This window comes from Capra hircus, chromosome 5 (genome assembly GCF_001704415.2).
Source record: "Capra hircus breed San Clemente chromosome 5, ASM170441v1, whole genome shotgun sequence".
NCBI classification, from domain to species: domain Eukaryota; kingdom Metazoa; phylum Chordata; class Mammalia; order Artiodactyla; family Bovidae; genus Capra; species Capra hircus.
The window spans coordinates 96350795-96376328 of NC_030812.1; the positions used below are offsets into that span (position 1 = coordinate 96350795).

Here is a 25534-nt window from a genome sequence, read left to right on the forward strand (position 1 = left end):
CAGATGATACTGAAACACTTGGAATGGTTGTTAAAAGTACACATACCTTCGGCCGTGTTTTGTCCTTACTGATTTATAGGTTATAGCAGTGAGCCTAGGGTGTGATTCTGCAATTGTGCACTGAAAATGTGCCAAGCTTTTACAAAGTTAAATTAGACCTAATACTTGTTGTTTAGTCCCTGAGTTGTGTCCAGCTGTTTTGCGACCCCATGGACTGTAGCCCTCCAGGCTCCTGTGTCTATGGAATTTCACAGACAAGAATACTGGAGTGGGTTGTCATTTCCTTCTCCAGAGGATCTTCCTGATCCAGGGGTTGAACCCAGGTGTCTTGCATTGCAGTCAGATTCTTTACTACTGAACCACCAGGGAAGCCCAGATATAATACTTGTTTACAAAATAATTTATATAATCCAATGCAAAAGACTTATTTTTATGAGTATAAAATATATTAGGTATAATGTCTCTCTACAGGGTGTTATGGAACATCTTTATGAGGAAAGGCATCCAAATGGCCTTTCCATATGGTGGCCCAGGGAAGGCTAGTAAATGCTTCTTGGAAAAAATGAAGATGCAAATTTGGAAAAATGGGCTGGAATGAGTTGCAATAGGGGAGATAGGGGAAAGAGGACTGACCAACAAGAACAGTCCAAGTGGAGAAAATGCTGTTATGAGGCTCAGAGGTATGAGGTTATGTCATACATTTGGGGGACTGCAGATAGTTTGGAATAAAGAGGAAGTGATCTCTAGTGTCTCCCTCTGTAAAGGAAAACTCCTTTCTCCCTAAAATGTCTGAGTTTCAGTGCGGGGGAAGGAAATAAAAGAGAACAACTCCTTTTTATCCAGAAGGGTAGAGTAGTGAAACATGTCATAATAGATAGCTCTTGCTTTCCCTTGAAGATGAAAATGTCTGATTAACTCATTCATTTATTTGTTCATCAAAGGTCTATTAAACTCTTGTTTTACATCAGGCTACATGCTGGATACTAGAGAGCCAGAAATTTGTTGTGAGACTAATTTGATAGCACTGACTCTTTGGGATCCCATGGACTGTAGCCTGCCAGGCTCCTCTGTCCATGGAATTCTCCAGGCAATACTGGAGCGGGCTGCCATTCCCTTCTCCAGGGGATCTTCCCGACCCAGGGATGGAACCTGCATCTCCTGCATTGGCAGGTGGATTCTTTACCATTTGAGCCACCAGGGAAGACCATAATTTGATAGTATTTTAAAAAATTGTTTTGTGCCTTAAACACCTACTATGGAACATACTTCACATACTTCACATATTTCACGTGGAACAGTATCAATTTCAGAAAAACAATTAGTGACAGCTTTGAGAGGAGAAGGCATTTTCAGCTTAGCAGAGGGCAGCACACAGTAGTGGACATAAGTAAACACAGCATTAAATAACAAGCACTGTTCTAAGCACTTAATATAAATTAACTTCTACAATCCTCACAGAAATCGTATGCTTTTACTTACAGTTTTTTTTAACCATAAACATACTCTTTTGACAGTTGTCTTTCCACACATTTATTTCACCAAGCACTAATCATTACACTAGCCCCCCAAATAACAAAGTTCTAGGGACCTCTAGAAGTAGAGATGAGGTCACTGAGATAGTTGAGGGTGACAGAAATAATCATTTTCTGCCAAATGGAAGTTTTTCGAGCTGCCAAAGAATTGTCTAGAGAAGGGAGCCAAAAAAGGCAGATCAGGCAGTCTCTCCCCAGGCTGGCCATAAACTCGAGAGTCTCTTTGACCTCTGTCTACCAACATGAACAGCTACATCAGCCTAAAGGCAGGCTTGAAACAAGGTCAGACCATCTCAAGTGAACTTTGAAAAATAAACAGTACTAGAAACCAGAGAGTAAGCACATGCACCATTTATCATTTCACCTTCATGAGGTCAACAAGTGTCTGTCACGCGCTTTCCCTAAAGTGGCCAAGAGAGGTTGGGTGATGGTTTCTGTTGTAAGCATTTGAATGGAAGGTTATCACTTGTCTTCCTAGACTTTCTTGCATACTCAGTGGACAATCTGAAAACACGGATGCCGGAGGCTATGCTCTACATCCTAGGAGCCGGAAACAGTCAAGGTCTCTCTTGATGCCTCTTGACTTGCAGGAGTAATGGTTTTTCAGCCTTTGGTGCTCCATCTGCCTTTTCCATTTGTGTTTTCTCCCGTAGTCTGTGCTGAGACCAATGTACACGAGACCAGAGCTGAACCATGAGTATTCCAGGTTACAGATCCTCTGATGTCTCAGTCTACTTCTTCGTGTGGTAGCCTAAGTATTTTCTCCTAGAAGGGGAAAAAGAGAAATAGGTTTTTAGGATTCCAAATTTGATTCAGTATTGAAGTGAAAACACATGCCTGTTAACTCTGCTTTCTCATCCCAAGCCTGACCCGAGGCGTGGAGACGTGTTAGAGTTGGGAGGGTTTGGAAAGGTGACTAGCATCCTTGGTATGCCTGAAAGGAAAACACCAGCTAAGGACTTACATTACACACTCAGGGTTGAGTGTGGGAAGAGTCTAGATGGGAAGAGTCTTTGATGCTGTATTTAAATTCAGAAAGATTGATGACTATGGAGGTTGCTAATCTCTCCTTTCAAGGTGCGGTAGAAGGGGTGAGGTTGCAGGACCACAGGATAGCTATGTGAATAGTGCTTCAAGTGAGGCAAAAAGGGCCAAGGAATAAATGAAAATCAAATCATGGCTTGTTTGGCATGCTTTGTGGATAGAGTCACTATTCACTGATTTGACTAATTAATTATTGCTCTCCAGGGCTTCCCTCGTGGCTCAAATGGTAAAGAATCTGCCTCCAATGTGAGAGACCCATGTTTATCCCTGGGTCAGGAAGATCCCCTGGGGAAGAGAATGGCAACCCACTCTAGTATTCTTGCCTGGAGAATCCCATGGACAGAGGAGCCTGGTGGGCTCTAAAAAGTCAGACATGACTGAGAAACTAACACACACATTGCTCTTCAAGTATTGGCTGAGCATCTGTGACTTATGTGAAGGTAATGGAAACCACGAGAGAGAAAGAAGAGGATGAAATACATAACCCTGCCTTCATAGGCTTGTGGTTCCACTGGGAAGATTTGTTGCACTCCTGTGCAACGTGGAATGCTGAGATATAATACTTAGGAACCCCGAGGCTCCTGGAAATTGTATGCCTAGGAATAGCTTTTCTCCTTCCACACCACTACAGGGACACTCCAGAGAGCCACTGAAATCCCTGGGGCAAGGGAAGGCTGGCTACCAGTGTCCCCTCATTCCTGTTCAGTGAAACTGAGTTCACATGTCAATCCACATCTTCACATTCCCATAGGCATGTCGACTCATAAATATTCTTTCATCAGCATCCTTTATTTTTTGCAACTCTGTCTCTGACTTTGGAAAAAATTAGTCCTTTATTTTTTTCCCTTCCCTCTCCTAATTTCTAGCTTTGTGCTCCAAATTAAACCTAACTGTGGCCAAGACTTAAGATTAGGATTTATGATGACCTGGAAAAGTAAACTAATAATTTTGAATTGAAAATACATGTGATAAAGAACTAGTGCCACAAAATTATAAAGCCTTTGAAAATTCACTTTATTATTTCTACCCCAAAAAAATCCATCTGATTTCTCTGATTGGGATTGTTTTTCTTTCTAGCACTAGCAGCCAAATTAAAAAATAATAGAACTTATTCTTTTTATTTGCTTATTAGAATTATAACCACTATTTTTAATGACAGATTTCATGAAATATAGTATAAAATTCACCCTTTTAAGAATGTATAATTCAGTGGCGTTCAGAGTTGTGCAACCATCAGCTCTATCTGATTTTAGAACATTTTCATTACTACAGAGAGAAACAGTGTCCATTAGCAGTCACATGCCATTCTTTCTCCCCAAAGCCCTAGGAAATCACTGACTCTACAAATCTGTCTATTCTGGACATTTCATATAAATGGAATCATACAATATATGGCCTTTTTGTCTGACTTCTTTCACTGTGCATAATGTTTTCAAGGTTCATCCATCTGTCCATACTTAATTCCTTTTTATGGCTGAATATTACTCCACTGTATGGATATTTCACATTTGGTTTTTCCATGCATTATTCATCATGGAAAAACTTCTGTGTTGTTTCTACTTTGGGGCCTTTATAAATAATGAATACTGCTCTGAACATTCATGTACAAGCTTTTATGTGAACACTTGTTTTCTGTTTTCTTGGGTATAGACAGAGAATGGAATTGGTAACCCTACATTTAACATTTTGAGGAACTGCCAAATTGTCTCCCAAAGAGGTCGGACCATTTTAGAATCCAGCCAGCAATGTATGGGGGTTCAAATTCTCCACATCCTCACCAACACTTGTCTTTTTTGTTTTAGCCATGCTAGTGGGTGTGAAATGGTATCTCATTGTGGTTTTGATTTGCATTTTCCTAATGTTGAAACTCCAGTACTTTGGCCACCTCATGCGAAGAGTTGACTCATTGGAAAAGACTCTGATGCTGGGAGGGATTAGGGGCAGGAGGAGAAGGGGACGACAGAGGATGAGATGGCTGGATGGCATCACTGACTTGATGGATGTGAGTTTGAATGAACTCCGGGAGTTGGTGATGGACAGGGAGGCCTGGCATGCTGCGATTCATGGGGTTGCAAAGAGTCGGACACGACTGAGCGACTGAACTGAACTGAATGTTGAAATGCAGATGTCAAGCAAACATCTTTTCATGTGCTCATTGGCCATTTGTATATCTTCTTTGGAGAAACTTCTGTTTTTAAAAAATACCGATTCATTTGGCTGTGTCAGGTCTTAGTTGTGTCACGTGGGATCTTCATTGTGTCATGCACAATCTTTTGTTGTGGTGTGCTGACTCTCTAGCTGTGGCTCACGCGCTCCAGAGCATACAGGTGCAGCAGTTGTGGCGCGCAGGCTTAGTTGCTCCACAGCATGTGGGATCTTAGCTCCCTGACCAGGGATCGAACCCACATCCTCTGCATTGCAAGGTGGATTCTTAACCACTGGACCACCAGGGAAGTCCTGGAAATTTCTGTTCAAATTGACTACCCATTTTAAAAATTGGTGGAGTGTTGTTCTTTTATTGTTGACTTGTAAGAATTTATTACATATTCTGAATATATAATTTGCAACTACTTTTTCCCATCCTGTGGGTTGTCTCTTTACCTTCTTGATGGTATCCTTTGAAACAGAAATGTTCTTAATCTTGACGTAGTCCCTTTTATTTCTTCTTTTGTTGTTTGTACTTTTGGTATAGAAACACTATTTTTCATAGAACACTTTTGGCATTTCAGTTACATTAGTTAACTAGATTTTGAGAACTAGCTTGCAAATCCAGTTGATACTTACAGTCCCTCTGGAAGAGTATATTAAGACCAACAATGATGGTAATTTCCTGTATATAATTGTAGTGCAAATATAAAGTGTTGTAAAGGCTCAGAGGCTGCTAAGGGTCTTGAGCTGGAGTAGTCAGGAGGGGCTCTGGGGTGGGACTTGAGGGGGCCCTGGTCTTGATGGGCCTTAGAGCTGTTAAATCTTAAGTGATGTTCAGGAATCTATCCTCCTCCATGAGTTAAGGCAGCTTGAATTTGGAGTACTCAAGAGCCTTGTTCAGATTAGCCACTTCCTGCTGCTGCAGTCACATCAGTCATGTCTGACTCTTTGCAACCCAATGGACTGTAGCCCACCTGGCTCTTCTGTCCTTGGAATTTTCCATGCACGAATACTGGAGTGGGTTGCCACTTCCTTCCTCAGGGGATCTTCCTGACCCAGGGGTAGAACCTGCATCTCCTGCATTGGCAGGCGGGTTCTTTTACCACTAGCACCACATGGGGAGCTCAGATTAGCCACTTAAGGGCTATCATATCTGGTGTGACAGTAGAAAATAGGAAAGAACTGAAGTCTGGGTAGTTTAATGGGCAGCTACCAGTGACTATGGTGGGCACATCAGCCCCATAGGCATGATCAGCTTACTTCCCATCTGGTAGCCAAGAGACTAAGCCTGTTTGGAGGCCCTGGGGTCATGCTGGCCATGCCCAGAGCAGACTCAGGTCTTTTCCTGGCCTCTGGACCACCCTAGTAGAAAGAGGACTCATGATAGTAGAGCATGTCCTCCTAGGAAGGGCTGGAACAGACAAAAATGTCCTATGCCTGCTGAGGTTTAGAGCTCTGGGGTAAAGCACTTTGAAAAGGTTCTCCTTATGAGGCCATTTGAACAGGACAGTTTTAAGGAAGTCTCAAAGGAAAAGGGTAGGGGAAGGGCTGAGGCTGAGGAATCAGGGTAAAGATGTCTGTTTTGCCTGATAGCAGATAATTTAAAAATAGATGAAAATTAAACTGCTCTTCAGTTTGTATCAAAATGTCCCTGTCAGAATGTCTGGGTCCCAACAGCAATGACAAAATGTCATAAGCCCTGAACCTCTGTGTAAAGATTATTCCCACATCCCTGAGAGAATAAGGAACTTCTCCTAGTCTCACTGCCAGACTTCCGTTGCCTGCAAAATTTGTGAAAACAGAAATTGTATCTATCCAAACATTTTATATCTCAGCATCTCTTCATTTCCTGTTCTGTCTGACCAGTCCCTCTCCTCTCACTCACATACCCCACATACCCTTTGGGAGCTCAGTAAATATTTATTGATAATGAAGATAATAACTAAAAATATGTTCCCATCAATGGGGTAAATCTCTTGCCACTCAAGTGTCCTAAACCCATGAGAACCGCTTCAAAGATGTGTTCCCTTCACTTAAAAAAACAACCCCCAGAAAAACCCCTTTCCGTCCCGTGCCCCCTGAGTTCTGGGAAGATTTCATTTTTAGATAGAATGCACTTACCCATCCACCATGCTGCTGGATCCAGGGTGAGAAATTCTCTTTCAGGTACTTGGCTCCAAAACCCAGCACCCTGTTCATGGGGTGGTTGTCGATGGTCGTGAGCTTGGCTATGACATCTATTGCAAGAGCAGCTTTAAAGCCCTGAGCTTTGACCTCTGATTCTCCCCGGGTATCCACGTCCCTTAGGAACTGGTCTGTGATGGTCTTGACAACAGGATAGGATAACCCATCCAGGAAGCAGGCCATCAAAACTTTATCTTTCTTCAACTGTGTATGAGAGGAGAAACAGTATATGTCAGCCTTGGCTGGGCAGGCAGACTCTCCGGCTGAACACTGGACAACTGAAACACGCAGTGGAAAACCCTGGTTTCTAATCTCAAATGCGGAACCATATCCTGCAGGACCACAGGGCATGGACTTTCTTTGTGATTTCCTTCCGTGGGAACCAATACAGACTGAACAGCCGATTCACAGGACATTCAACACATGTTTCCTAGCACTTAGGACAGGTGGTAGGTACCGTGAACGATTAAGATGCATCCTCACTCAAGGGGCTCAGAGGCCACCGACACTTGTAACCCAGTGAAAGGTGCTTTGTTAGAGGTTGTGTAATGGGCAGAATCCACAACCTGGAAATCGCTGTTTTGGCTCAAACTCCTGCTCCACTTATTATTAGCTGTGCAATCTTGGCGAAATTACTTAACTTCTCAGTTTCAGTTACGTCATCTCTAAACTGGGGCGACAGCCCCTATGAAAAAAGTGAAAGTGAAGTCGCTCTGTTGTGGCTGACTCTTTGCAACCTGATGGACTGTAACCTGCCAGATTCCTCCATCCATGGGATTTTCCAGGCAAGAATACTAGAGTGGGTTGCCATTTCCTTCTCCAAGGGATCTTCCCAACCCAGGGATTGAACCTGGGTCTCCCACACTGCAGGCAGACTCTTTACCGTCTGAGCTACCAGGGAAACCCAGGGTAATTTTGAAACACTTGGCCTTGTGTCCAACATGGAGGAAATGCTCTTGAAATGTTAGCATGTGTCCAGGATGCTTCAAGAGCTCAGAGTTATTAGGGAAACCTTCATGAGTTACCTGAGTTCATGTGAAAAGAAAAACAAAATTGAATCCATTGATTCCCTTCCATTGTTCTACTCAATTGATTTTACCTTATACTCCTCTCTTGAATGTTTTATTTCTTAGCTTTCCTCCCTTTAGAATATCATGGTCTTAGAAAAAGAACAATACTGCCTTGGCAGGTTTTTTTTTTTTTTTTTTTTTTGCCATGCTGCACAGCATATGGGATCTTAGTTCCCTGACCAGGGATTGAACCCATGTCCCCTGCATTGGGAGCATGGAGTCTTAACAGCTAGACCACCAGAGAAGTCTCAGTGGACAGCCTTGAGAGCTACAAGGTTCCTCCTTCAAATGGGGAGAAATGACTTGCCCTGTACTCCTGTCCACTGATGCTAGTTCTAGAGAAACACAGGGTCATCATATGCCCTGTTCTGTTTTCTGCTTCCTCTGCACCCCTGACCACCCTCTACTATGGCCCAAAACTCTCCTATTTCCTCCTCTTTTCTTTGGTCTGATGCCTTGGTTTCCTCAATGTTTCTCATTCTGTACCATTGCATATTCCTCCCCCATCCTGGTCACCATCCTCTGGGACACCTCTGACAAGGGCATTGAGGAGCCACCGAGCACGCTGGGGTGGACTGGGGTGGGTGGCTGGCTAGTTAGAGCTGTTAACCCCTCCTACAGAGCCCCACGGACTTGGCTTCCTGCCCATGGATCCTTGCAAAACAAAAGAGTGTGTCCCCAGGCCATCTCCTGATGGCCAGACGCAGGAGACCTCATAGCCAGCCATGGGTAACACACAGAGACGAGATGCCTTCAGAAGCCATGACCACAGGGGGGCCTGCCCGCTGCCACCTTACCTGAAGGCAACCCTTGCACGTTCCTGACGGGAATAACCAGTCTCAACTTCTAACTGGCCTGAAACCCAGCATTCTCCAGGTAACGCTAACCCGTCCCCTGGCCAAACTGCTGAGAGAGAACAGTCCGGCCGTTCTAGGGGGAGATTTCAGACAACACTCCAGACTTGGAGCAGCTTTGGGACACAGATATTCAGGCTGCAGGGCAAACACAAGAGTCTAAACTTCCCTGAGGATCAGTTACATGGGGAACTAGATTCATAATTCTATTCAGCGAATTTTAATTTATTGGTGACTTTTTTCCTTTCCAAAAATTCCGAGGAGGCTCCAGAAGGTTTACTTATGTTTTCCAAAGTGATTCATTTTTGAGACCCTGCCAGCATGAAGAGTTTTGACTCCAAGGGAAATAAAATTTAGGACTTAAGTGGAAACCAGAACTTTGAAAAAGGAGTACAACCATCAGTCCAGTTCCATTCCCCAGTACAGGGCGGGGACACAGAAAGAAAACCCATTAGTTCAAGACGCTCCCTACCTCTCTTTCCAACTGCTCCCCCGAATATTTCAGCAGCTCAACAATTCTGGCTATTATTTGGTCGTCTTCTGTCAGGGGAAAATTACAGTTATTTCTTTCAAGAGAAAAAAAAAAAAATCTTGTATGTTTCCAGGGACAAACTTGTAGCCTGGTTAGGGAGTGAGGAAGACCATGCGCTTTGTAACTTCCAGCAAAGTAAATCTTACTTCACCTCTTCTGATGATGCCCAAAGCATTCTGAACACCCTCTCCTCCATCCCCTTCTTTCCTCCCCTAGTCCCCCGATTCTCACCGTGAAACTCATCACTTTATTTGCTCTAAGAATGCTGGTGAAGATGCATGAGCTTATCTCTAATGATACTTAAAAGAAAAAATTTTTAGCTTTTATTTTGTATTGGGGTATAGCCGATTAACAACATTGTAATTGTTTCAGGTGGAGAGTGAAGGAACTCAGTTGTACATATACATGTATCCATTCTCCCCTAAACTCCCCTATGTTCCAGGCTGCCACATAACGCTGAGCAGAGTTCCCTGTGCTATACAGTAGGTCCTTGTTGGTTATCCATTTTTAAATATAGCAGTGTGTACATGTCCCTCCGTAATTCCCTAACTGTCCCTTCCCCCCTGATACTTAGAAGAAATGTCTCTCAGGTCTTTGGGCTTTTCCTAAGCAGGTGGTCTTTTCCCATGTAGATACCATAAACCCCTATTTGATCATATTCATCCTTTGTGTTAACTGCTAGAAAACTCAGAGCCAAACTGTGGCCTCCTAAGAGGAAGGTACAGTCTTCCTGAATTTGGGGAATTAAAGTCATTCCTAAACCCACCTGTTTTCCTACTTTTTTTTTTTTAACATTATCTTTCAGATTGGACTTATCTAACTAAAACCTGGACTTTGTATGTTGTGTCTTTACAACAGGGTAGAGTCTAAGGAAATACAATGAATAAGTCCTCCCACCCCAAAGGCTAACATGGCAGATGGAGACAGAGATGGCTCCAGTTGGTGTGTGCTGTGTGTGTTGGAACAGGGAAGGTGGAGTCTGCTTTCCCTTGTCTCCAAACGTGCTAACAGTGAGATAATATTAGGAAAACAGTCATTGCTATAGCGTTGAATCCAAACAGAGACAAGCCTGTTACTGAGGGAACAGCATGTTTTCCTTGTGGCATAGTCTCTGAAGTCATGAAGTCCTCATGTGTGTCCCAGAGGAGAAGGGGAGGAGAGGCCAGGAAAGTCCTGCCACGAGGTCGTGTGAAGGGCAACGTGGTAGGAAGCCTGAAACCCAAGCCACCTGGGAGAAGAAGGACTGGGTGCTTCTGCCGCCTATATGTAGTTTGTATCTGACTCTGTTGCCTCTTTCGGGGAAAGATGCTGCAGCAGCAGTCCCAGCTTCTCACGTGCTGGAGGATGGGGGCCTGAGCTTTGGCTTGGCTTCGTGTCACCACTTTTTGTGGCCCAGACACACGTGAGATAGCAGTAAAGTAGGAACACTTTGGGTTTTTTTTTTTTTTTTTTTAGCTCTCCGGGGGTCCCTGCTCTCCCAGCTCCTCACTCGGAGCCCCTTTGGCAGTCTGTGGTCCTGGCAGGACAGCAAGGGTGGACACACTCACCAGTCTGGTTCTGGGGTGGGAGGGCACCGCCATGATCGTAGAATCCCCTGCTGGCTTGTCGCTTGATGCGCTGCAGACTCAAGAGCCAGCTGGGCCCCTCATCGTCCACTGGAGTTTAAGAAAGAGAACCACAGGGAAGTGCAGACTGAACTCCTCTTCCCGGGCACTTGGTCCTGTTTCTCTCAACTCTGGGCTTCCCTGGTAGCTCAGACCGTAAAGAATCGCCTGCCAATGCAGGAGAGGTGGGTTCCATCCCTGGGTCGGGACGATCCCCCGGAGGAGGGTGTGGCAACCCACTCCAGTATTTTTTGCCTGGGAAACCCAGTGGACACAGGAGCCTGGCAGAGTACAGTCCATGGAGTCATAAAGAGTTGGACACAACTGAACGACTAACACCTTCACCTTCCCTTTCCCTCAGATCTAGAATTCCTACAGGTCAGTTGGGGTCCACAGTCCTGCCTGCTGCTCCAGTTTGGGTGACAATTGACCCAGCCTGGTCACTGCTTCTCAGGTCTGCTTCATGTCTGCCTCTAGGCTTGGTGCCTGACAAGCCTCCTGCTTCTTCACAGGAGCCCAAGGCAATAGTGTAAACTCCTGGGTGGATGCTCCACCTACAGCCTGTGCACTCGCTTGAGCACACTGGGCCTTGGGCGTGGCTAACATGGTGAAATCTAATGCTGCATTCCCCCCCTGCCGCCCCCCACCTGTGAACAAGATTGAGCACTTGCTTTGTACCTCCTCCTGCCCCTCAATAGGAGACTTTTCTTTGGACTTAACAGTGAGCTTGGCATGCTGCTTCCCTCTGCTGGCGCACTCCCCTTGGCTTGGGCTGGGTTCTCCAGCTAAAGGTCAGTGCCTCCAGCGTGTGCTTGTGGTGCCCTGAGTGCAGGTCAGCAGAGATTCCTAAGTGGCGGGGCCCTGAACTGAATAAATACATACGAGCTCATGGACCTCTGCTTGGCCAACACGCACCCTGGGGCAAATGCTCAGAAGGGAAGTTTACCTTTCTTGGTACTTTCAGCTCCAGACTGCTCTTTGGGACCCTGAAATACCAGAACCTCTTTGGACGTGAAGCCTCCTCCCTGGCTGTGGAGCTCTTCTGGCGGCGGCCAGGAATAAACGATTTCAGCGACTCGGTTGGCAATGGAAGCGACTCTGGGGTCCGTGGCTGAAAGAAGACAAAACGGTGCTGACAGGCCCTTCCCAGAACTTTGTCTGGCTCATTGGTATGCACGGTTGCCCGAAATGAAAACACCGGGCCTAGAAGGAAAGGAAATGGCCTGGGGCCGTGCAGGAGTGTGCGTTTTGGGGGGAGGTGGTGGCATTCTTCAGAAAGCCTGGGCAGTTGCCTGGCAGAGGCTGGGATGGGGGAGGGGCGCGCAGGAATGATTGCCACCTTGAAACAATTATCCCTCTGCACCCTCTTTTGGAAGTCTTGCAAAATTAGGGTCCCCTTGCCCCTTTGCAACACAAAAGGCAGTGCTTAGTTCTTTGCTTGAGGGAACGCTCATTACGCTTTTATTTTTATTCTTTTTTGGGGCATCCTTTATATCTCGGAGAGCTGGCCCCTATGCACTTCGGAAGGCATTCAGCAGTGTGACAAGCCTTTGGGGGCTGGTCACTGAGGAGAGAGAAATATCCCTTCTCTTGGGCTGTATTCCTGACTCAAGTCCATTATCAAGGAAACACTAACCCCCCTTGCTGGTATGGTCATGTGTCGTCTTCCCTGCCTCCACGCCTGCTGGGAAACATGCAGAAAATGTGGATAGGTAAACAAGGATGCATAAAATCTAACCCATGACCCTCAAGAATTTACAATCCGAGAAAAGACTTATGTCAAGCGTTTGCACACGTAACTGGAGAGTAAAGCATCTGGGGACATGACGGTTTAAATGGCTCTGGCCCCGAATGTCATGGCCTGTGAAGGACAAGTTGACTTGGCCCCTGGGGGAGGACGGGGTTAGGGCAGGAGGGCAGGCAGTATTACTGAGTTATTTGGGAGTAAAATTCCATTGTTAATCTGTCACTACGTTCTTAACACGTAGAAGCTTGTACAAGCTCTGCCTTTGATATGGAGCAGTCGTATCATGTAATGTTTAAGAACAACAGTATTTAATTCATAAGACTTGTTGACAGTAACAGGTTTGGGCCAGAGGGTCAGTGTGCCCAGAGGAACTCCCAGACTTTGTCAATCAGGATAGATGAGCAAGGCAAGGTGTGGGTGTCATGTGAAGAGCTGGGAGTGACCTCCTGAGGAGCTGCCAGGTGATGTCTGATTCTCTTTCCCCAGATTCTCTCATCACCCTCCCGGTGTTCACTGACAGGCCACTGATGCCCTGTCCACAATGCGTTCCTTTTAAAAAGAAGGCATAATGGCTTCCTTAAAAAGCCACATTTATCATGGTGCTCCATTGGGTTCAAAAACAGATCAGCAGTGGATTAGAGAGAGAAAAACTGGAGAGGTCAAGGAGTGGAGGATCAATGCTTTTCCTTTCCGTTTAACAACAATCCAACCAAAAAGACTTTTCCACTTTTAAATCACCTTACTGCAGCCCAACCAGCCGCCTTGTGAATGCTAGCCACCCACGCAAGGAGGTGGCAAGAGGCTGGATCCCCAAACCAGTGGGAGCCTTCCCCTGTGTCCGCGGGAGCTGGGAGAGGAAAGCTTGCACGCCTTGCCTCTCTAACCTTGTGCGGTTGGTTGGGTGATCAGCATGTTCTTTTCCATGGTAGAGTCACACTCTGCCCACCTTGCCTTCAAAGGAGGCAGATGAGGGCCCTCATGGCTGTCCCTCCCCATCTCCCAGCCTCCACCACGTGGTCACAAGACCACCAGAGGACACAGAGGTGGTCCCCAAGCTGACTAACCTGTGTATCTGTTTCTATGGATTGGAGGAATGCAGACAAAATGTGTGCAGGAAAATCTATAAGCAAACACATTTTGAAACTCAGATGAATTAATCCGGTTAAGATTCCCATTCTAGGGACTTTCCTGGCAGTCCAGTGGTTAAGAGTCTGTGCTTCCACCACAGGAGGTTCTGGTTCAATCCCTGGTTAGGGAACTATAAGATCCCACATGCCTTGCAGTATGGCAAAAAAAAGAAAAAAAAAAAGAAAAGAAAATTTCCATTCTAATACCTTTTTTTTTTTTTTTTTTTTTAAGATTTCCTTCTGATCAGAGTTGGTCTGATCTGATAGACAAGGAAACATTGGATGAGGGTGGACACAAAATGGAAAGGGTGCCCTTCCTTTGGAGTTTATTCTGGGTACTCATTGTGCAGTTAAGAAGAGGAGAGTGGGGAAGGCATTTGGCTTGAGGTTTTTCTTTTAAAGAGAAAGGACAGGGCATTTGGAAGAGAATTCCATATAGGGGGGGTCTGCTATTTCCTACCTAGTATCCCTTTTCTTTATCTTCCTTAGTAACAGACCCCTGAAATGTCAGGGGAAGCTGACAGAACTACCTTTCTCAGCCTCTTTTGCAATAAGGTGTAGGCACTGAGATGTAAGAAGTTGGCTACAGTCTTAAGAAAGCTCTCTAAAAGGGAGCTGAATTATCCAGAAAGACGATAACCTTTTGCCCTTCTCCTTGCTTCCTCTTCCTCCCTGCTTAGAATGTAGACATGATGACTGGAATCTGAGCAGCCATCTTGGGGTTTAAGGTGACTTTGAGGTTGGAAGCCACTAGCTAAGGGACAACAGAATGGAATCCTTAAAGGCTGGGGAACTGGCAGATCAAGCCTCAACTGCCAAACTGGTTTTCTTTTATAGGAGAGGAAAATAATCTCTATGTCAGTGAAGTTACAGCAGATCACAGCTGTGGAGAAAAAAGAGATTCACAGGAAAACTGGGTTGCTGTTTCTCAAATTGGTATTGCCATTTGTTTTTCTACATCCCAAGGCCTGTCACTACTAGACTTTGGTCTTGGGACATAATCTCATAGTTCTTAGTCCAGCCCGGTGTCTGAAATTGCAGCATAGGCTAAATTGCGACCTTTAGTTAAAAGAACCCAGGGGACACCAACTACTGAGTTCTGATTTACATGTGGCAAAAGAGAAAGAGAAGGCAAGTCCCTCTTGAGTCACACCCAGCATAGAAACAGCTGCTGCTGCTGCTAAGTCACTTCAGTCATGTCCGACTCTGTGCGACCCCATAGATGGCAGCCCACCAGGCTCCCCCGTCCCTGGGATTCTCCAGGCAAGAACACTGGAGTGGGTTGCCGTTTCCTTCTCCAGTGCATGAAAGTGAAAATTGAAAGTGAAGTCGTTCAGTCGTGTCCGACCCTTAGCAACCCCATGGACTGCAGCCTACCAGGCTCCTCCGCCCATGGGATTTTCCAGGCAAGAGTACTGGAGTGGGGTGCCATTGCCTTCTCCAGTAGAACCAGCTAACCACCCACATAATTACCTAAACAAGAAAGCAAAGAGAAAGGGGAGAGGGAGAATTAACTTAAGTGAATCATTAAAGCTCAGCCTCCTTAGGAGATAACCATTTCTACTTTTGTAGGAATATCTATAGGTCTACACAGAGATCTGGAAATTTTAGAAAGTAAGCAAAGGTCCAATGACCTTCAGTAATCTTGAAATACAGAACATTGTTTTTCTCAGAAAAGCCAGAAAGTTAAATCTGTAAAGTCTTCTGTTTCCTGGCAAACTTCAAAGAACAGGACAAGGAGAAAAACCTATTTATGTGCCTCTAAACTGTTCTATCAGAGAAGGCGATGGCACCCCACTCCAGCACTCTTGCCTGGAAAATCCCATGGATGGAGGAGCCTGGTAGACTGCAGTCCACGGGGTCGCCAAGAGTCGGACGCGACTGAGCAACTTTGCTTTCACTTTTCACTTTCATGCATTGGAGAAGGAAATGGCAACCCACTCCAGTGTTCTTGCCTGGAGAATCCCAGGGACGGGGGAGCCTGGTGGCCTGCCGTCTATGGGGTTGCACAGAGTCTGACACAACTGAAGTGACTTAGCAGCAGCAAACTGTTCTACGGGGCTTCCCAGGTGGCTCAGTGGTAAAGAATATGCCTGCCAATGCAGGCAACACAAGAGACCCAGGTAGGATCCCTGGGTCGGGAAGATCCCCTGGAGTGCCGGAAATGGCAACCCACTCCAGTATTCCTCCTGGGAAAAATCCCATGGACAGAGGAGCCTGGCCGGCCGCCGGCCGTGGAGTCACAAAGTGTCGGACACGACAACACACACACAGGCAAGGAAGCCAAACTGTCCTGTTTGCTCCGGACCTCAGATCCCACCCCCAGCAGAAGGACCCCTGGAGGGAGGAGGATTTCCTCAGATAATCCCAATGGTAACTTCTCCTCCCTAAAGCTTTCAAGTCTATTGGGAAATGGAAGTTTCCTTGATCGCAGCGAGTGCTCTAAATCTGTCATTGCGTGCGCTGATTCTCCAATAAGCCTGACAGTCACAACATTTAAAACTTGAGACATTACTGCCACCTGTTGACTAATTACTGACACAGGCCAATCAGCCCAGCAGGAGAGCAGGTTTCTTTTAAAATCTGGGCATCAGGCAGAAGATATGGTTAGAGGGGAAGATGTTTATGCCTAGGTCTGTGGATGAAGGGCAACACTGTTAAAGCCTTACATGAAAATGTTATGTTCAATACAATGTGTTTTGTCCCGCTGAAAGAAGATTTTGTCAAAATGCTTCTTGGTTGTTTTTTGAGTGGCTTGAACTTTGAAATCACTTTTGTATATAGTTATCTGATCTTTCCATCCACCTTCAAGAAGCCAGTGTACAGATGGAAATGCAGAGGCTCAGAGATGGGAGCTGACTTCCCTCAGGGAGAACAGGCTGAGCCTATCTGGGGATCTTCCCTTTGTATTGGTCTCTGGCACCGAGGATCAGGAATTTGGGCAGCAAGCTTAATTATAGATGGTGGAGCCAGAAAACCAGTCCCGTCACCCATCACCACCAAACTTTTCCTTTCTGCGCAGTCTTAAGGAAAGTAGGACAATTAGGATTGAGAATTGGGCTTCCCTGGTGGCTCAGTGGAATTGGAGAAGACTCTTGAGAGTCCCTTGGACTGCAAGGAGATCAAACCAGTCAATCCTAAAGAAAATCAACCCTGAATATTCATTGGAAACAATGATATTGAAGCTGAAACTTTAATAATTTGGCCACCTGATGCAAAGAGCTGGCTCATTGGAAAAGACCTTGATGCTGGGAAAGATTGAAGGCAAAAGCAAAAGAGAGCAGCAGAGGATGAGATGGTTAGATAGCGTCACTAATCAGTTCAGTTCAGTTGCTCGTCATGTCTGACTGTGACCCCATGGACTGTAGCACTCCAAGCTTCCCTGTCTAAACCAACTCCCAGAGCATGCTCAAACTCATGTCCATCAAGTCGGTGATGGACATTGAGTCACCGACTTGATGGACATGAATTTGAGCAGACTCTAGGAGACAGTTAAGGACAGGGAAGCCTTGCGTGCTGTAGTCTATGGAGCTGCAAAGAGTCAGACATGACAGTGACGGAACAACCAGAGTGGTAAAGAATATGCCTGCTGATGCAGGAGACGCAGATTTGATCCCTGATCTGGGAAGATCCCACGTGTTGTGGAGCCACCAAGCCCATGTACCACAAGTGTTGAACCTGTGCTCGCGAGCCCATGTGCTACAGCTACTGAAGCCTGTGAGCCCCAGAGCCTGTGCTCTGCAACAGGAGGAATCACGGCAATGAGAAGCCTACAGACCCCAACAGGGAGTAACCCAGTCTCCAAAACTAGAGAAGAGCCTGCACAGAGATGAAGACCCAGCACAGCCGAAAAAAAACAAAACAAAACAAAACAAAACAACAACCCAACAAAAGAATTGAGTATTAATAGGTTGGGAAGCTGAGGTTCAAAGAGTTCCCTACCTCAGGGTGGGAGGAGGTGGACTCCCAGGCACACAAAAGAAAGAAGTGGCTGTGGGAGAGAAAGTGCAGTTGGTCCCCCAAAGCTTACCTTTATGCTCTAAGCGCTGGTCCATGCTGGAGCGGGACCTTGGCCATTTTGGACTCCAAGGACGGGCCTGAGGTCCCCCCACCCTTTGTCCCTGGGCAAGGATTTCCGGAGGCGAGCTCTGTGAGTCTTCCTCCTTCTCTGCTACCCCAAAGAGGGTCCTCCAAGAGGGCTTTTTCTTGGTGAGGTTTATGGCCTTCTCGCTGGACTGAGAATTTCTGCAGGGCCATGGCCCCTGAGTCCATGCCTCTTTCACTGGCCAGCTCTCCGCCCCTTTCTGGGACAGACTCCTTGTTCTCAGGTGCTTCGGTGAGAGGACGGCAGAGGTGTTCTGGAAGACGTGGTGTTTGACATAGAACTCCAGGATTTTGAACTCCAAGCTGTCTGAGTCCTCATCATCCAGGGGAATCTCTTCCAGGTCACAGGGGCTGGCAGTGCACATGGTGGGGCTGCAATGACAAAATCCACACGTGTCCTTCCACCTGGGAGCTACCTACTCTTGGTAGGAAAGGGGAGATGGGGTGAAAGTCAGTAAGCATTTACTGAGCACCTATTCTCTGTGGTGTTGGAGAAGACTCTTGAGAGTCCTTTGGACTGCAAGGACATCAAACTAGTCAGTCCTAAAGAAAATCAACCCTGAATATTCACTGGAAGGACTGATGCTGAAACTGAAGCTCCAGTACGTTGGCTACCTGATTTGAAGAGCTTGACTGATTGGAAAACACCCTGATGCTGGGAAAGATTGAGGGCAGGAGGAGAATGGGGGTGACAGACAATGAGATGGTTGGATGGCATCACTGACTTGATGGATATGAGTTTGAGCAACTCAGGCAGATGGTGAAAGACGGAGAAGCCGGGCTTGCTGGCAGTCCTTGGAGTCACAAAGAGTCGGATACAACTGAGCGACTGAACAAATTCTCTTTGTGCTAGGAGGCAGGGGGTAGCCAGAGATGGAAAAGCCAGGGTTCTTTCTGCAAGTTCAGATTTGCAGAGATGAGGAGATGTGTACATAGGTAACTCCAGACCAAGAGAGTGAGCTAGAAGCTTGAACAAAGATACTGGAGTAAACACAGGAGGTGGGGGAGGAACAGAGAGCTGCAAATAGAGGCAAGTGCAGGCTCCTTGTGGCTGGATCCTGGGGCTTAGAACAATCTGAGCACAGAGCAGACCATAGGTGAATTTAGTTTGTGTCCCTGGACCCTCCAACTGGACCCTCAGACCAGGCCCCACCCACCAGTAAGCGGGCACTAGCCCCAGGATGTGGTTTCAACCCACCAATGGGAAGGCAACAGTCCCAGGGACTCCTGAACCCTAACTCAATCCTCTAGTTAACTCAGCAATAACTCTGGGTCTCCCTGGGGTTCTAGAGTCAGACACCTTGTGACCTGACCCTGCCAACCAGCAGCTGGCAGCCTTCGCACAAGGTAGGGCCTGACATCCAACCGGGTCGGGGGCCAACCAAGCCTACCAGACTGCCCATGGTAGGCAGCCCACCACAGCAGAAGGACCCATGCAACCACGTAGGGGGCACCCTTGGAGCATGTAGTGATGAGAAGGGAGTGAATTCTGGGATGCAGAGAACTCCTTCAAAAAGCCACTTCTCTAAGATCAGGAAATGTAACCAACCCACTGGCTACATAGAAATAAGAACAAGTTAGGCAAAATGATGCAACAGAGGAACATGTTTCAAACAAAGGAATGAGATAAAGCCTCAGGAGAAGAACTGAGTGACATGGAGATAGGCAATCTACTCAAGAAAGAGTTCAGGGGAGGGGTCATAAAGATGATGCAAGAAGTGGGGAGGGGAAGGAATGGAGAGTGAGAAGTTAGAGGCTTTTAACAAAGAGTGAGAACAGAAAAGCACAACCAGAGATGAAGAATACAAAACTGAAATGAAAAATACACTGGAAGGAACTGACAATGAGATGGTTGGATGGCATCACTGACTTGATGGACATGAGTCTGAGCAAGCTCAGGCAGATGGTGAAGGACGGGGAAGCCTGGATGATAGACTGGATGATACAGGGGAATGGATCGTATCATCCTCTGCATCATCATACATCACAGAGGATGACAGAGAAGCTGGAAGACAGAGTAGTGGCAATCATTAATGCTGAACAGAAAAAAAAAAAAAGAATGAAAAGAAACGAGAGTTTAAGAGACCTCTGGGATAGCATAAAGCACACAAATATTTGCATTTTAGGGATCCAGAAGGCGAAGAGAGTGAGAAAGGGGCTGAGAACATATTTGAAGACATAATAACTGAAAACTTCCCTACCCAAAACAAACAACCCAATTGAAAAGTGGGCAGAAGACCTGAAGAAACCATTTCTCAACGAAGAAATACAGATGGCCAATGGGTACAGGAAAAGAGACAACATTGTTAATAATCCTAGTTGCCTGCATTCATATCTTATTAATTATTGAAAATAACAGCTAATTCTATTATTACTTCTGCATCTAATAGCTGAATTGTTCTATAAAGAATTTTACCTAATCAGTTTGATTACTTCTCTATTAAAGTATTTTCTATCATAGTTATATTTTGTTATTAATTTCTAACTTCGGCTTCCCTGATGGCTCAGATGGTTAAGAATCTGCCTGCAATGCTGGAGACCCAGGTTTGATCCCTGGGCTGGGAAGATCCCCTGGAGAAGGAAATGGCCACCCGCTCTAATGGTGAGAAAATATGACCTGTATGTGATGCAGTTTTTGAAAAATCTGTTGACTCTTGCTTGATGGTCTATTGTATGGTCAGTTCTCAAAAACACTTCATGTGTGCTTGATCAGAATATGTGTGCTCCAGTTGTTAGGTACATTGCTAAATGTGATTATAAAATAAAACTTATTAGTTATATCAAAAGCATCATTAATCATCAGAGAAACGCAAATCAAAGCCACAATGAGATATGACCTCTCACCTGTCAGAGTGGCTCTCACCAAGAAGTCTACAAATAGCAAAACTGACAAGGATATCAAGAAAAGGGAACTCCCATACACTGCTGGTGAGAATGTAAATTGGTGTGTCCACTGCAGAAAACAGTATGGCTGTTTCTCAAAAAAACATAAAAGTACCATATGACCCAGCAATCTCATTTCTGTGTATCTATCCGAAAAAAAAAAAAAACAACAAACACTAATTCAAAAGGACACACGCACCACAATGTTCATAGCAGCAATATTTACAATTGCCAAGATATGTAAACAACCTAAGTGTCCATCAACAGATGAATGGATAAAAAGATGTGGTATGCATGTATACACACCCGCTCCACACAGTGAGACACTATTATATAAGCTATAAAAGAATGAGATTTGCAACAGCATGGAGAGTAAGTGAAATAAGCCAGACAGAGAAAGACAAATACTGTATGATATCATTTATATGCAGAATCTTAAAAAGTGCAACAAACTAATACATATAACAATAAAGGAACAGATTCACAAATACAGAGAAGAAACTAGTGGTTACCAATTGGGAAGGGAAAAGGTGAAGGGGTAAGAGAACAGTAGGGGACTAAGAGGTACAAATTATTGGGTATAAAAAAATAAGCTACGAGGATATATTGTACAGGACAGGGAAAATAGCCAATATTTTATAACTGTAAATGGAGTATAACCTTTAAAAATTGTGAATAATTGTTATACATCTGAAGCTTATATAATATTGTACATTAACTATACCTTAATAAAAAATTTTTTAAAACGTATAAAACACGGGTGGGTGGACAGAAAAAAAATTGGCACATGTGAATCACTTAAAATACTGCATAAAAGTGAAAGTGTTAGTGGCTCAGTGGTGTCCAGCTCTTTGTGACCCCATGGACTACAGCCCGCCAGGGTCCTCTGTCCATTGAATTCTCCAGGCAAGAATACTGGAGTGGGTAGCCATTCCCTTCCGCAAGGGATCTTCCCAACCCAGGGATTGAACCCAGATCTCCTGCATTGCAAGGCAGATTCTTTACTGTCTGAGACACCAGGGAAGCCTATATATGACTATAGAGTGTGTGTGTGTGTGTGTGTGTGTGTGTGTGTGTGTATTTATGTAAAGTATACATACCATAAGCTATGAAGCCTGGAACGTGGCTGGCTTTCCCAGCACCTAACATAATGCCTGACACATTGTAACCTCTTGATAAATATTTGAGGAATGAAAAAAATTGTTACAGTGCTACCAGATAATATGTGCGACATCTCGTCAAATCTGAATGTCAAGTAAACAACAATTTTTTGGTAGTCCCAAATATTGTGTGGGACATGCTTACACTAAGCATGTCTGCTGTTTATCAGAAATTCATACCTAACAGGGCCTCTTGTATTTTTGTGCAAATCTGGCAATTCTGTGATTAACAAGTGCTGCTTATAAAAATTGAGATCTGAGATTGTTGGAAGCAAGTAAAGTGGACCCAGGTGGAGACTGAGCGACCTGAGTCTTACCAGAGAAAGAGTGGTCAAAAAGTGAGAGGAGAGCGTGACACGTGGTTCCAGATTCGGGGCAGTGACTCGGTGTAGAAGGGGCTGGAGGGCAGCGCTGGAAGGCCCCAGGAGAGCATTTATGAGGGTTTTAATTTGGACCTTCCTTTTGAGTTGGGCAGCCCTGGATGCCTTAGGCAGGACTTACACCTGGGTCCGGAATAGCGTTGCTGTTGGAGAGAGAAAGGGCCCGGCTTCTTTAAGAAACCAGAGTTTGCTAATTATTGATTCAGGAGCAACATCTGAAAAGAGGGGTAAACCTGAGGTCAAGGTGGAGAACACAGCCCTTCCAGTTGGTGAAAGAAGAGGATTTTGTGGTTTTCCAGGTTAGAAAGCATTTGAGTGCTTGGCCCAACCAAGAGGCTGGGCCAAGGGCAAAAGAAGCAGAGGGCCCGGCAGCCCCCAGGAGCACAGGGCAGTCAGGCTGGGCCAGTGCCTGCAGCTGAGTCGAAGTATCAGTTAAAACACGTTGGATGCGCTTAACAAACGTAGGGTATTTTTCCTATTAATCTGTATTGGGAATGAAGGGAGAGCTGTTAAATGGATAGTGAAGTCTTATTTTAAAGCAAAGGATTGAGTTTCTTTATTGCAAATTGCAGCCTTTCTGCTCTTTGCTGTTCCTATTTAAAGTCAAGCTTCTCCTAATGGAAACGTACAGACGAATTTTATACATATAACGCTGATGGAAATGAAGCCCTGGGTGGGGCCCCAGAAGTTAAGTTCAGAGCCTGGAGTGGAAATTATGAATAGCTCCAGAATAACAAGCTCTCCGTGAGGCTTGTTATAATTCAGTGACTCAGTGGCCCTACCCTTTTGACCCAGTCTTCCTTTATATACTCTCTTCCTTATCTACAACAAACTCTGGCAGACCTACTCCCCAAAGCTAGGTTACACAGCATCTTTTCCTGGTCTCTCTTCTTTCTTGGAGACTTGCTTCTCCTCCCCCCTTCCACCCCCCCAACCCCCAAAGTGGTTGAAGTCCTCCGGGTCCCCAGTGGTGGCTCGTCCCCTGGGAACACCGCAGAGCTGCAGCTGACCTCCAGGATCACAGGATACACAGGAATCACTGTAGGGATTTTTCTAGCTCTGGATTTGTTGGTCAAGCTTAGATCTCACTTCTCTTCGTGTCGCAGGTCATGGAGCAAACAGCCCTCACGCGTGCTCCATGATTCCAGTGCACAGAGGCTGTGACCCAGAAAGCTGGACAGAACTCTGCCCTGGCCTTTCCCCGGCGTGAGGGGCATGGAACACCCCTTGGCCCGACAGACTCAGCCACAGAGCTGACTTCATCGCTCTGGACGCTCTGGACGCACAAGCAAGGCCTGCGTGTAAGACGGGGGAGGACACGCATCCCAGAGGAGCTGGGTTTTGTCTGGTTGCCTCCCGCCTCTCCTTTTGCACTCTCTGCCCTCTCACAGGCCTCTCCTCCCCTTTTTCCCTGAACTTCAGACCTTCTGGGGTACTTATCTCTCCCCCACTTGTCATTTCTGAGTAGGACACGGTCTTTAATCCTAAGGGTGAAATGAGGTAAAATGTCTTACTGTTCCACAATAGGAGCTAAACTGAGAGAACCTCAGGTCTCATGAATTAAACACAGACTCAGGCTCTGATTATAGAACGGAGCAGGCAGGGAACTCAGGAGGGAGCCTTCTAGAGGGGAGGGGGAATCCCCCATTTCACCTGAGCCCGGTGCTGAAGGAAGTCTCTGGGAGGACTAGACCTTGTGCCCAGAGATGCTCTGGGCTCAAATCCAGGGGCTCCTGTCCTCAGCCCATGTGTGCTCTGGAGGAGGGACCTAGTGTTTCCACGGGCTTCTGTCATGCTGCCACATACTCAGTGAGACAGGTCTGCATAATATTAAAAATGATTCAGCCAGTTATATTTTCTTAACTCCCCCAGCCATTCTGGAGCAAAGGAGAAATGAAAGGGAAACCTAAATGTCTGTCTTTCCCTTGCCTGAAAACCCCTAATAAACTGTACAGTTAGCTTTTAGTTTTAGATTCTTACTTTTGCTTCCTGAGACTTACAGGATCAGAACTCCTAAACAAATGCAGTATACATTAGGTTTACCAGCCCCCAGTTGGAGCACCTAATGAACACATCCAGGATTGTAGTTTCCCGCCCCCCTCCCCCCGTCCTGCTGGGAAGGCTGAATCTCTCCTGGTGTTACCTGGTCTTCAGGCTGTCAGTGGTTGCTCCTGCTTCAAGTCAGGTGGCTGTAAGGATATGTCTATATCTGAGTCTCTTTCCACGAAACTTAAGAGGAAACTGTGGCCTAGTCTTCTTGGCTCCTAATTTCAGAAGGGCCTTGTGATCTAAGACGCCACCGGAGTGTAGCGCTTTCAGGTTGGGACTGAGGCTGGAGGGAGGCTTAGGAAGGGAGTCACTTCCTTGTTAAGCCCTGCCCGCAGCTATTTAACTGAAGGAGGGACTGACCTTTGCCCAAGTAATTTGACTCTAGGAGTTCTGCATCTTTATTAAGGACTCTCACTGCCCTTTAGGACGGGGACAATTATGTGGATGCCCTCCCCTCATAGGACTTGACTTTTCCTTTCATCAGTTTTAATCAAGTTGAGTCAACTGCGTGTGTGCTCACTTGTGTCCCACTCTTTACGACTCCACGGACTGTAACCTGCCAGGCTCCTTGTCCATGGAATTCTCCAGGCAAGAATCCTGGAGTGGGTTCCATTTCCTCTTCCAGGGGATCTTCCCGATCCAGGGGTTGAACCCGCATTCTTGAGTCTCCTGCATTGGCAGGCCGTTCTTTACCAACTGCACCCCTGGGAAGCCTTCACCAGTTTAGCAAATGTTTACTGATCACCTCTGTGGCAGGTATGGCTACACGTGTTTATTCTTCACGGCAAGAGGCAGGTGTTAGGGTTACCATTTTATATACTAGGAAACTGAGGCTCAGAGAGCTAAGGTATCTTGCTAGTGGTCCCCCATCAGCTGAGTTGAAATCCAAAGCTAGGTCTTTTTGGCTTTACACTATAGCATAGGTTGTATTCGGATAGAACCACTGGAAACACCTCCAAAATGGAATCCAACGCCAGCCATAGTGAAAGCCACAAACGCTGATAAAGGCCACGTGTCACAGCTTAGGGATAGAATTTCTTATGTAAAGAAAAAAGAAACACATGATTTTGTGCTCTATCCAGATTCTTGACTGAAATCCATGAGCACTGGCTAGTC

General features: G+C 45.8%; 1 protein-coding gene across 1 annotated transcript; it reads right to left on the reverse strand.

Moving 5' to 3' along the window:
- Positions 1453 to 24715, reverse strand: BCL2L14 (BCL2 like 14). The gene is made up of 7 exons (XM_005680826.3): positions 24513 to 24715; positions 17873 to 18318; positions 11915 to 12079; positions 10912 to 11019; positions 9305 to 9372; positions 6846 to 7112; positions 1453 to 2297 (listed from the first exon to the last, which is right to left on the reverse strand). Exons 2-7 carry the CDS (start codon positions 18309 to 18311, stop codon positions 2259 to 2261), a joined length of 1086 nt encoding a protein of 361 aa, XP_005680883.2. The 5' UTR covers positions 18312 to 18318; positions 24513 to 24715; the 3' UTR covers positions 1453 to 2258.

Bases quoted from the DNA above. Each gene is read 5' to 3' on its own strand.
- BCL2L14 (XM_005680826.3), bottom strand. From the start codon at position 18,311: ATGTGCACTGCCAGCCCCTGTGACCTGGAAGAGATTCCCCTGGATGAT. The intron at 12,080-17,872 runs GTAAGCTTTGGG...GTCTTCTTTCAG, and splicing joins CCAGCGCTTAGAGCATAAAG to CCACGGACCCCAGAGTCGCT. The intron at 9,373-10,911 runs GTGAGTGTGTCC...TTCCCCTGACAG, and splicing joins CCCACCCCAGAACCAGACTG to AAGACGACCAAATAATAGCC.